General features: G+C 52.0%; 2 protein-coding genes across 2 annotated transcripts; both read right to left on the reverse strand.

Annotated features, from left to right (window-relative positions):
• Positions 1 to 180: 180 nt before the first annotated feature.
• On the reverse strand, positions 181 to 5,139 carry DACRYDRAFT_100760 (phospholipid-translocating P-type ATPase). The gene is made up of 6 exons (XM_040767486.1): positions 4,802 to 5,139; positions 3,376 to 4,750; positions 1,707 to 3,319; positions 1,577 to 1,660; positions 1,240 to 1,528; positions 181 to 1,189 (listed from the first exon to the last, which is right to left on the reverse strand). The coding sequence occupies exons 1-6, from the start codon at positions 5,116 to 5,118 to the stop codon at positions 311 to 313; spliced, it is 4,557 nt and encodes a 1,518-aa protein (XP_040627605.1). The 5' UTR covers positions 5,119 to 5,139; the 3' UTR covers positions 181 to 310.
• A 3,757-nt stretch (positions 5,140 to 8,896) lies between these two features.
• DACRYDRAFT_108776 (uncharacterized protein) lies at positions 8,897 to 9,316 on the reverse strand (the record flags this gene model as incomplete). Its single annotated transcript, XM_040768732.1, has 2 exons — positions 8,897 to 9,060; positions 9,115 to 9,316. The coding sequence occupies 2 exons, from the start codon at positions 9,314 to 9,316 to the stop codon at positions 8,897 to 8,899; spliced, it is 366 nt and encodes a 121-aa protein (XP_040627606.1).
• Between the last annotated feature and the right edge of the window lie 1,701 nt (positions 9,317 to 11,017).

Raw genomic sequence — 11,017 nt, forward strand, 5'->3', positions numbered from 1 at the left:
ATAAGTCGTGCGGTGTAGACACAGGGGAAGGGGCATCCGGTGCTTCACGGATAGTCGCGGGAGGTCACGTGACGGGTGCTTCTCATGACGCGTTTCAGTCGTGTGCCCATCTGGGTTTCATTTTCGGATCTCAACCCGACATCAGTGATTAAACACTGAGTATCAAAATGTGAACCGTAGATTGCATGTGGTTGTACACCCTACTGTGATCGATAGATACAGTTAATATGAATATCAGGGAAAACCCTGGAAATATCGTGAAAAGTCGTGAAAGGTATGAGGTTACAACACTGAGAAGAATCTTGTATTATTATGTTGGCCGGTGTGCGGGCTCCGGCGGGGATGGTACTGGAGGCTCTTGTTGTGACGGAATTTCCCTTCTCCTTCGTGTTGACCTCCTGAGAGATGGGAAGAGACCAACGCTTCCACCGCTTCCGGAGCGGTCTCGCCTCGGAGTTGTACTATGCAGCAAACGAGAAGCGAGAGACCCCCTCTCACGCCTTCGTCGTTCGGACATCTCCGACAGATGACTCTGCATCCGCTGAATAGCAAAGCCTCCTTCCTCCTGCGAGAAGTCAAATCCTCCACCAGGTCCTGTCCCTCGACGACCGGTTGACATTTCCGTGCGGCTACCTGTGGCCTGGCGTTGACGGTAGATGGAATCGGACGTGGGCGGGTAGTTATGTCGTGGAGTTTCAGGTGCTGCACTGGAGTCGATTGAGCGCCGCAGTAGATCGGTCGCGTGTTCTGGTTCTGCGTATATATTCTCTGGTTCGGGGTGCGGCTCCAATTCTTCCTTTTCGGGCAGGGTCTCGGCCTTGAACCGACCGCCTAGGCCGGGATCGCTCTTTACGTCTATATTTGGATAGAATGCTCTGATTTGACGTAATACGTCAATATCGTCAGGTAGGTATGATTCGTTGATAGTCTTCCACACATATCGGGGGAGTAGAGCCAGGAATAGCGTCTGGAAGAGGCCGAACCAGTAGTATGCTGACGGGAACAGAAAGTAGTTGTTCCCATACACGAACGTGAAGAAGCTGCTAGGCGGTATGGCGTTGTATACGATCGTGTATAACCAGCACAGGATGGGGCCGATGATTACGGCGAACCAAACCCAGCCCGACCACGCGTACGTGTTGATCCCGTTATACAAATTGACGGCCATGACGCAGGATATGACCATGGTCTGGAAATCATCAGTGACACATTCGGCAAGGACAACGACGTGCAACGTACGGTGGAGAACTCGTACATATCCACATCCCAGCCATCCGAACGGGCGGACGTGGTGGCATAGGCGTACAGGATGAAAAAGAAGATGACGACAGACTGGTATCCAGCTTCGAGCATGTATATCGTAAATCGCCAAGTGCCAAACCAGCGGCCTTCACGCCCGTACCGATAGAGTTCTGGTAGCGCGACGAGGATGTCACCGTCGATGTTGCGGTCGAAGATACCAATAGCAATGACGGGGCAGAGAGACCAGAAGACGTTCCAGAACAGAAGATAGGTATATTCAAACACGCTGCGATGTTGTCAGAATTGTGAGAAGAACAATTGGAGTGAGGCATACTATGTGGTACTCCAAGCGCAGTAAATCTGGAACCAGAAGAGCACACCGATAGCGACAATGTTCTTGTAAAAGAAGTTCAAAATCCTAGCCATCAATGAGCAAGAAGTTTCCTGAGTGGCAATGAACTCACATGTTTGAATTCCGAATGTAGGACCAATGACCATGTACGAAGAGTAACCGGGTGAGGAAGCGGAATTGAGCGATAGCGTAATCCGACGAGTTTACAGCTTGCAGGCCCTCTTCACCGCTGATCCCAACCCCTACATCAGCAGCTTGGATCATGCTCACGTCGTTTGCGCCGTCGCCGATAGCCAGGCACATAGCACCCAGGCCATCCTTGACAAGGTGGACGATCTGCGCTTTCTGCTTAGGTGACACACGGCAGCATACGACAGCTTCACAGCGAGTCGAGACCTGCATGAGCAGTGCCTTACTCCAGTTCTCCGCGAGCGCTTCTGCCAAGCCGGCACCGTCGATGACCAAGCTGTATCCTCCAGGCTTGTGGCCGTTGTCCGGCCCAACGAGGGAAGAAACGCCAGTGTTGAACCTCCGCAGACGAGTGCCGTCAAAGCTCCCTCTGGCCACAGGAGACCGCGGCTCGGTATGGTGAGACGATAGCCGGCGAAGGAATGTTGGCCGTCCGTGCATCTGGACTTCGTAGTCGTCGGGTGACAGGACCTCCGGATGCTTCTCCTCAATCCTCTCTTCAGAGAAGAAGGTCGCCGCCGCACCCCGCAGCTGATCATACACTGGCGTTCGATCCGAATCCCCGCCCGTACCTCGGACGATGACCAGATTCGCGTCCTTGGCAAGCAGGTTCGTCGAGTAGCCAATAGAGATAGCCGTCTCGAGCTTGTCGCCCGTCGCGACCCAAACCTTGATCCCAGCGCGCTTAAGGTCCGCAATCGCTTCCGGCACACCGTCCTGCAGCTTATCCTCGATCGCCGTCGCTCCCAAGAGACGCATCTTCTGCTCGAGCTTGGAACACGCTTCCTCGAGCTTGTCGTCCCTGTCCTCGAGGGCCGTCTCAGCTTCATGATACTCCCTGCTCCAGGCGTCGTATTCGTTCTCGTCTAGTACCCGGTAGGCGAGACACAATGTGCGCAAGCCAAGGCCGGCAAAGAACTGCAGATGCTCGTCCGTCTTGCTCCGGATATCTGTCTGGCCAGGAGCGAGCCGCTCGAAGATGACGTTATCCGCGCCTTTGGAGAGAAGGAGAAGCCGATGATCTTCCCCGTCCACACGGCGTATGACGACGCTCATGCGTTTCCTAGCCGAGGTAAACTCGAGTACGTTCAGCAGTTCGTACTGTTCCAGTTCGTGAGAGAACGGCGTTTGCAACCGCAGGATCTCCTTGTCCCTTCCCCGGAAGACGAACCCTACGTCCGCTGCGGCCTGTACGAGCGCAGCCTCGTCCGGACTCTGAGCTTTATACTGCAGCTTCCCATGCTCGTCTTCCCCCGCCAGAACGGTATGACACAGTCCTAGGACGTCAAAGAACCCAACAAGGTTCTGCACATGCGCGTTCTGCCCAGAATGGCGCAAGTCCGTTTCGAGCTCGGGGTCGACGAACCTGTGCGCAGGTTCAGGGAGCAGCTTGGTCGCGCTCTGGTCGGATGAGGACTGGGAAGAGGTTTCCAGAGACGTAGCTTTAGCTTTTGCCCGCCTGTCTTCGTCCGTCTCGTCCGGTTCGCCTTTGTACATCTTTCCCCCGATCGAACATTGGCGGAAGACCATCTTGTTCTACCGATACACCCGTATTAGCACAGCCTATCATTACAGGAATAAGCTAGGCGTACCTGAGTCAATGTACCCGTTTTGTCACTCATGACATACTGGATCTGCCCCAGATCGTCGGACAAGTTCCAGCTCCTAGCCAACGTCGCCGTATCCGTCTTATCGTACCAAATCTCCTTATCGAAGTAGATGAACGCCGCCTGGCAGGTCCATACGAACTCGATCGACAGATAGAGAGAAATGGGGATCACGTTCTGGAACGTGATGAGCGCTTGGAAGAAAGTGATCAGGCCGTTGATACTCGGATTATCTCCGGAGCGGTTGTCGTCATAGAGCCAGTAAGCGCCCATAGGCTGTTTTTGCTTCTCGATCGCGCTGTCTGCTATGGCACAGACGACGCTGATAATGGCGAGCAGGGCGAGGTTGACGATGACTTGTGGGTTCATCTGGCGCTCGACTTTGGACCGTTTGCTGGGCGTCCCACCGGAGTTGAGCATGATCTTCGTGTCAAAACCTGTGTAAAGGACGACACCGATCACCCACTCTGTGTTCCGGAGCACTGTACCTCGGAGAAGGCACATCTGCGCGTCAACAGGGTGCTTCATGCTCCCGTCTTCGCCGTACATGACCACAGCAGCGTTGAGCTTGTACATATCGACATGCGGTGCCTCGGCCTCGATACGGAACTGGGCCAGAGCGCACTCGTGTGCCGTGCGAAGATGCGTCAGCCCTTCGACCGAACGCCGGGATTTCAAATTCGTCTCCCCGTCCAGGTTCTTCGTTTCTACAAAAGCGACGTTCTCGGGTTCGGAGGTGGCGCAGATGACAATATCCGCAGGGACGCTCTCGTTGTTGTAGATCTTGATAAAGGAGCCGACGGCGATGTCTTCCCATACCGTACGGCCAAAGTGTGGGGTGTTGCGGGAAGCAGTGCTGAGCGCATCTTGATCTACGTCCATTGGCTGGAACTCGTCTCCACTTGCGCGGAGGGTTGTTGACCCCGTGCTATCCGCATGTGGGCGTGATCCGCCCGCAGCGCTGCTGGAAGTCCTCACGACGCCCACCTTCACGTCCCTCTCACGCATCTCGATCTCCCGCTCCGGATGCTCCGACCGCTCGCTCATAACCCTCCTCAGCTCCTTCTCGTCCTCAGCAATCTTCTCCTCATCGATCACCTTCTTCTTCTTCCACGGAAGGGGGATAGAGTACGTGCGCGCCTTGCGGCCCATCTGGTTCGGGTTGACGTACCCTCCCCCTGTGAGGACATGTGTTGGGGACTGGTTCCCCTTCCGGTCAGACTGGTGCCGCTTGAGATCTTCATATCCGGCTTTGGCGCCCGTGATAGCCAGTACGACGATGAGGGGGAGAATGACGAGGCCTGGGGAGATGGTAGCGAACTTTGGGAAGAACTGAAGGACGTCGATGCCGAGGAAGAACCTGGGCAAGGGGTCAGCCTCTCTGCCTGTATACTATACACGCTCGACTTACAGGTTAGCTACACGCCTAAACTGTTCTAACAGGTTCCGGGGTACGAAGGTGATCACTGTGTACTTGCTCGTGACGACCTGGTTGGTGTTGTAGATACAGTCGTGGCGTACTCTGCCCTTATGTTTAGAGTCATAGCACTCCTGGGGCAAGTTCTCGTTCAAGTAGACAGTCCGTGGTCCAGAAGGGCGGGGTTTGGCCTCGAACAGCCTTTCGATAAGGTGTTCTGCGGAGATGCTGCTCAGCCTAGACCAGAATGAGGGTTTTTGGTTCGCCTTGTTGTGTTTAGGAGGGCGCTTGGATGACTTTGTGTAGGCCATGATAGGGGAAGAAGGGTATGGTGGTTGCCGACGACGAGGGGGGCACACCTTGTCGCTCGCGCGACGGTGATGTTTGTTAGGAGATGATGGTAAGAAAGAGAAAGGTGGAGAAGAGGTGAAAGTGCCGATTACGGACGATTGACGGCCGAGGATGTTTGTGGGAGTGAGCTGGCTGGAATTATGTGTCAGGCTGTGTGAGAGAGATGGATGGATGATGTAAGCATGTGCTAGTGTTAAAGGGGAGAATATGCTGCCGCTGACCTCACTAGCCTCATCCCCTCCGTCATCATCCATTTACAGCGGGCGCCTTTCAACAGCAGACTAAGTGGCAGTGCACTCACCTCGGACAGCGTCGGCTTGGCGTCAGTCTCATCGGACCATCCGAACCCACGGGCGCGTATGTCATTCCTCTTACATCACCCCCCATCTCGCTTCTTCACTACATCACACAGCGTTATCAGAATAGCACTCATCATCATCAACAGTGCATTCCGCAGCACCGTAGTCCAGCCTTGTGAACGCATAATAAATATTAATACACTCGTGTTCTGCATGTTGAACACCGACTGCGGCGACTACTCACCCGCTCTCACGCGGAATCGGCATTCCGATGCTTCCAGGCATCTGATCAGCCTGATCATCCCCTGACCCTTTCCGGGCAAACCGCGCCGATCGCCCGCCATCCACGTCTAACCCAATATCACTCATGCCTTCCCACATCCATGAGTTATGCCCGAACCAACCTTCACTGCCCTATTACTACCGCTACCACCGCTACCCATGCTACAGTAAACAAATTCCCACAATCAACAATTTCCTGCATCTCGAACGAACATCCCCGACCCGATTACGCCAGATTACGTAATCCCCACTTCCCGCCGGAGAAAATTTTAGGTCTTAAGGGACGCAACCGGGCCTGGCTAGGGCAGGATTACGTGAGCAGAAGTGCCTTTTAGGCGAGCGCCGGAGGGGACGTGCTTGGCGTTTCACGCTGTTGACATCTATAACAACACGAATCTAGGAGCTATTTTCTTACCCAAAGCTCAGGAGAACTATCAAATAAAAGAACATGACTTTTCAACTAAGAACAAGCGTTCTTATAGCCAACAGAACAGTGTCTGCCTGGAGCACATACTTCACTAAATCTGGCTCACAGTAGTTGGGGAAGAAAAACATGCATCCTAACATACTGCTATACTACTACCTTCTTGGGGCGTAAGGATATCGAGGTACACAGTGAGAATTATGTAATCCATGCGTCCTCATTCACAGATGTACCAACTTCTTCTCCCATATATGACAAGCTCAGCTGCGGCCGGTACCCCGGCGGGGCTGTCTAAGACGTCTGATCCGCTCTTGAGTCAAAGAGCATTTGGAACCCGGTCTCTTCACTTCATTTTCCAGCTGGCGCTCTTGCTGTGGTGCTCCTTCTTCAGGTCTGGGCAAAGGGACAGAGCTGCTGCAAGTAGTGAGCGATATCATACTTCTGCAATCCATCCTTGGAAGTCATGACGTACACTGGTCCTGGTGTGTTGGTTGCCCTACTGGACACACACCAGCCTCTTGAAGCGTGCGTTTCGCAGCAGGCAAACTCGGTGTATCATCCTCTCGAGCGCGCTTCCTTGTGCTTGACTTCTCGGGAACAAGGCTGTTGTCATCTCTGATCGGCGCTATGTTGATTCCGGAGGACTCCTCTTATCCCCTGTCGAATGATCAGTACTGACACACGCTGTTCAAGTGTTTGAAGCGTACGTCGTGCTTGTCCCTCCCTGATCCTGTCCCCCTTTTTGCACATCGGGTGCGTGCCTCGACGAGGTTTTCTCGTTCTCTACCGGACCAGGTGTTGTAGGAACTGTATTGAGTGGATCGTCCTCCTTGCGGGCATTGTCTGTTGTCGATGCATGAGGCCGGTGGTGCACGCTATGCTCCGATAGAAGTTCAAAGCAATGCTGAGCTTCCTGCCGATTCATCAAATATTCTAGCTGTGTTGCTGCGATTTTCATCCCATCCCATATGGCATAAATCTCCTCAGACTGTGCACTGAGTACTTCGACATCTGAACAAAGATCATCTCCAGGCATGCTGTCCGGCTTCTTTACAAGTGAAAGAAATTCTCTATTAGGTCAGACGTCACCTTGGCTATCCTTCAATGGAAGTTGTCACTCATACGTTGTTCGATCTGACAAGTGACGTACTGTCCCCATGTGGTGCCAAAAACAAATGCACTTTTCTTGCAGCACCTTGCTTTGAGATGAAATGTCATCATTCGTCACATAGGTTGGCTTCCTTGTTTGCAAAGGGAAGGGTCTATTACATAGGGTATCAATAACATCCTGTGACAGAAGCCTATCTCATACCGAACTTCGCGCAATACTTCGAATTTTGCTGCATCTTGCCATGGGGGCTCTTTTCCAGTTATCCTGGCACTAAGCTCCAATTTCAGAAGTGCAGTATCCATCTTCATCTGACGGATGGTATCCGCCATGTCGAGTAGTGGTGCAACTGTCATCAGCCAGGAAGCAGCGAGCGACCTGATGTATTTTGATGATGAAAATCCTATTCTGTTCCAGGCACCTGTCAATAGCCTTCGTGACTGGCTCTCGAGCTCCATTAGAGTGACAAAATGCCGTTCTGCGAAGTTCTTATAGGATGCTGCAGTCCTGGCATGCAGAAAGGCAGATAGGACTGGTTCCGTCAAATGAGAGTGTTCTGAGGAAAGCATGGACATGGTCGCTTTGGATGGATTGTGAACATTAGAACTCGCAGCTGCTCGAATAGACAACTTTGGTTCAGTTCGTATGTTTGTCTCAATCACATGATGCGTCACAGGCATATAGCTTGGATCTGCGGGTCTAGCCCAGATCGCCTGTTCTAGTTGTACTTGATCATAGACGTTGTCCATCAGATCATTCCTTAGTCCCCGAGAGGGAGTAGGACGCAAAGGTGATGTCGCCATCGTCTGAGATCGTGGAGGAGTAGTTATAACAGGCAAGGGTGTATCGATAGAGTCAAGATGAGCCGGCGCAACTGAGTGGTCAGCAACTAGTTCAGATGGCGCCTGACAGCTGCCCGAATCAGATGCTCCAGCTCCAGACTCAGTCAGAGACATACCACTAGTGGTTGTTTCGTCTGCCGAAGCCATGGAGAAAAGTGCTGAAGATCCTGTCTCGATCGTTTCGATTTTGGTCACTCGTGAAAGGAAGTCAGGATCTAGTAGAGGCTCGAACTTTACGTCCATGGCTGATGCCTCGAGTGGATCCTGAGCTCAGAACCTCCAGCTTCCAGTTGATGTCTCGCAATCGTTCTGATATGCGACTGATTGTTGTTGTTGTTGTTGTTGTCAACTCCGCCAGACCGAACTTTACAGTTGAGATACCGGAGTGAAAAACATGGGAGAGGGACAGTGATCAAGGGGCGATCCGTCAACTTCCACAACTGTACAGTGGTAGAAAGCCTGGCGGAGGCAAAGCGCAACGCTGACTTGGTTATTGAATAATAAGCTGGTTCTTCACGTTCCTTGAAGTAGACGATTTTTGTAAATAAGAACATTTGTGACTCTCTTCTTCCATCTTCCTTCCTGATTTTTGCCTCATACGTCTATCACAAGCCCAACGGTCAAGAGGCTCGTGCTGATTATAGATAACGAACTTCGACGGATGCGCAGTCAAAACAACACCGGGGAATGAAGGGAGCAACAGGCTTCCGAGCAATGAGCTAAACTAAACAGGCGAGGAGCAAGAATAAACCTATAGCGACGTGTCAAGCGAAGGAATCGTGATCACTCTACTTCCCTCAGAGCGTCTCTCAGTTCACGTAAGAGTTGCAACAACATCTCTCTCGAGCGAAGGTTGCTGATCTCAGCATAGTCAAGACGGAGAAGCCATTTGATGGAGCGAAGATTCTCATGCTCCCGCACATACTCATCAGTTCCATCGATCTCTTCTGTATCGATATCGTCAGCAGCATCAACAGGTTTAGCCAGCATGATGTACTGACCTTCTAAGCTGTCTTCGTCAATGTCGCCATACTCGTCGATATCAATGTTCTCATCTGCTTCAGCATTCTCGTCTGCTTCGACATTCTCTTCTTCTCCCCCGTTTTCGTACATCTCTAATTCCTCCATCTCAACATAATCATCCAGATCGAGATATTGCCGAGTCACGTCTTCATCGTAATAATAGTCCATCTGATCAGACATATAGGCATCTTCATCCATCCAGTCTTCGAAATAACCTAATGCATCAAAGTCAATTCATTCATCTTGCTCATCATAATCTTCAGAAATCCTTTCTTCCAACCACTTCACGAGATCGTATATCAGATTCTGCTCTGAGGATCGGTCAAAGAACAAGAACATCCGCGGGTGATCCTGCTTGGAAAGGGAATCTGTCGGTACCAGGATATATAACGCCCCGCATGAACGGTAATAACCGCGCCGATATGCCGGCTGATGATGATGAGGTTCCAGATGTTAAACTGGCAGTCTCTATTGCCGGCACGCCTGAGGCAGAAGCACGACGTTTTGCTGGAGGCAGTTCATCATCTGGTTCACGAGCGCGCTTAGCTCTTGTTAGATCAACAGCACTAGGGCGAGCTCGGAACATGGCGGCTCGACGCAAAGTTGGCAGGATCAAGCAATCCGTGTACGAGACGGAAAGGTGCTCGGGTTTCAAATCTGCACATATATGCGCTTTTTCCTCCAATTTCGCAAAGACTGGCTGCAGGAGACCTCCCCTCGCAGTGCAGCCTGCTGGGGAGCGTGTTGGAAGACGATAGCGCGGAATCGAAATTGGCAGTGAGGAATGCTGATGATATGAGGCGGGGATGCTCCGATGAGATGCAGCGATAATTCTCGAGGGAGACGAGCGAGCAGGCATTGATAGGTAGTAAGAGAAAGGAGAACTCGGCTGGTATGACCAAACGAGAACAGGTTGAACCTCTCTCTTGACAGGGGATGCGACAACCGGGACCGGGTGTGATCGTTTTGTGCACCTCGGTTCAGAGCGTCTGTGAACAATGGTGAGATGAATTCAGTCGATAATCTTCCGTGCGCATGTTCCTGAGTTATCCCTCTCGGTGGGAAGATTCGGCCGTGTTCCACTGGATGGAAGGGTGTACAAACTTGGGCATAGGTCGAGAACTTACCTTTCCTTTAGGGACAGAAATAGAACAGCATTTGCAAGCCCCTGGACAGGAAGAAGTGTATTCGAGAGGGAATGAGCCAGATGGGCCAGTCGTAAAGGAGATTAGACAACGTACCAGTGGTCGACAGGATGATAGAAAGAACCGCGACGCGTTTCGTGCTTTCCTCGCGTATCCAAGGCACCTGACCCCCTCATCATGGTCCGCACGCGTTGACATTCTTTCTTTGTCAGAATACTCCTATGTGGCTCATGGTGTCAAGAGAGGTACACATAGAGGACGCGCGTCTACGTCGTAAGGGGTAATTCCATCTTCTGTTCACCGAACGAAAAGCAACGCGCTCCTTGCTGTTCCCTGCCCCAGAAATAGACTGCAGGCAGCAAGAGTTTCTTTTGGGTCGCGAACCCTTTGCTGTGCATAATGCTCAATAGGAATGAATTCGATCTGTATGCATCAATTGATATGCCTTCACTACGGTCAGAATTACGTACCAAACCGAGATGAACTGGAAGAGGCTACCGGCCAGACACCATAACGGTCGACCCCTGGCGCACGTGACCCCGAGGCCTTCCTCTTCTCCTCCCTCTTTAGGAGCGCTCTGGATGTTGCTTTCCGAAACGGACTCTGTTTCTGGATGAACTGTATTCCTTTCTACGCCTGACATGATTCACGAGGCATGCGATCTATAGGTAGTGCACACCAGTCGTCGACGCTAATCTGCACATAACCGACCTGCCGTAGCAAGCACTTTAGCCGC

The sequence above is a fragment of the Dacryopinax primogenitus genome, assembly GCF_000292625.1.
Source record: "Dacryopinax primogenitus strain DJM-731 SS1 chromosome Unknown DACRYscaffold_12, whole genome shotgun sequence".
In the NCBI taxonomy this organism is placed as follows: Eukaryota; Fungi; Basidiomycota; class Dacrymycetes; order Dacrymycetales; family Dacrymycetaceae; genus Dacryopinax; species Dacryopinax primogenitus.

Bases quoted from the DNA above. Each gene is read 5' to 3' on its own strand.
- DACRYDRAFT_100760 (XM_040767486.1), bottom strand. From the start codon at position 5,118: ATGGCCTACACAAAGTCATCCAAGCGCCCTCCTAAACACAACAAGGCG. The intron at 3,320-3,375 runs GTACGCCTAGCT...GTGTATCGGTAG, and splicing joins AAACGGGTACATTGACTCAG to AACAAGATGGTCTTCCGCCA. The intron at 1,190-1,239 runs GTACGTTGCACG...GATGATTTCCAG, and splicing joins ATATGTACGAGTTCTCCACC to ACCATGGTCATATCCTGCGT.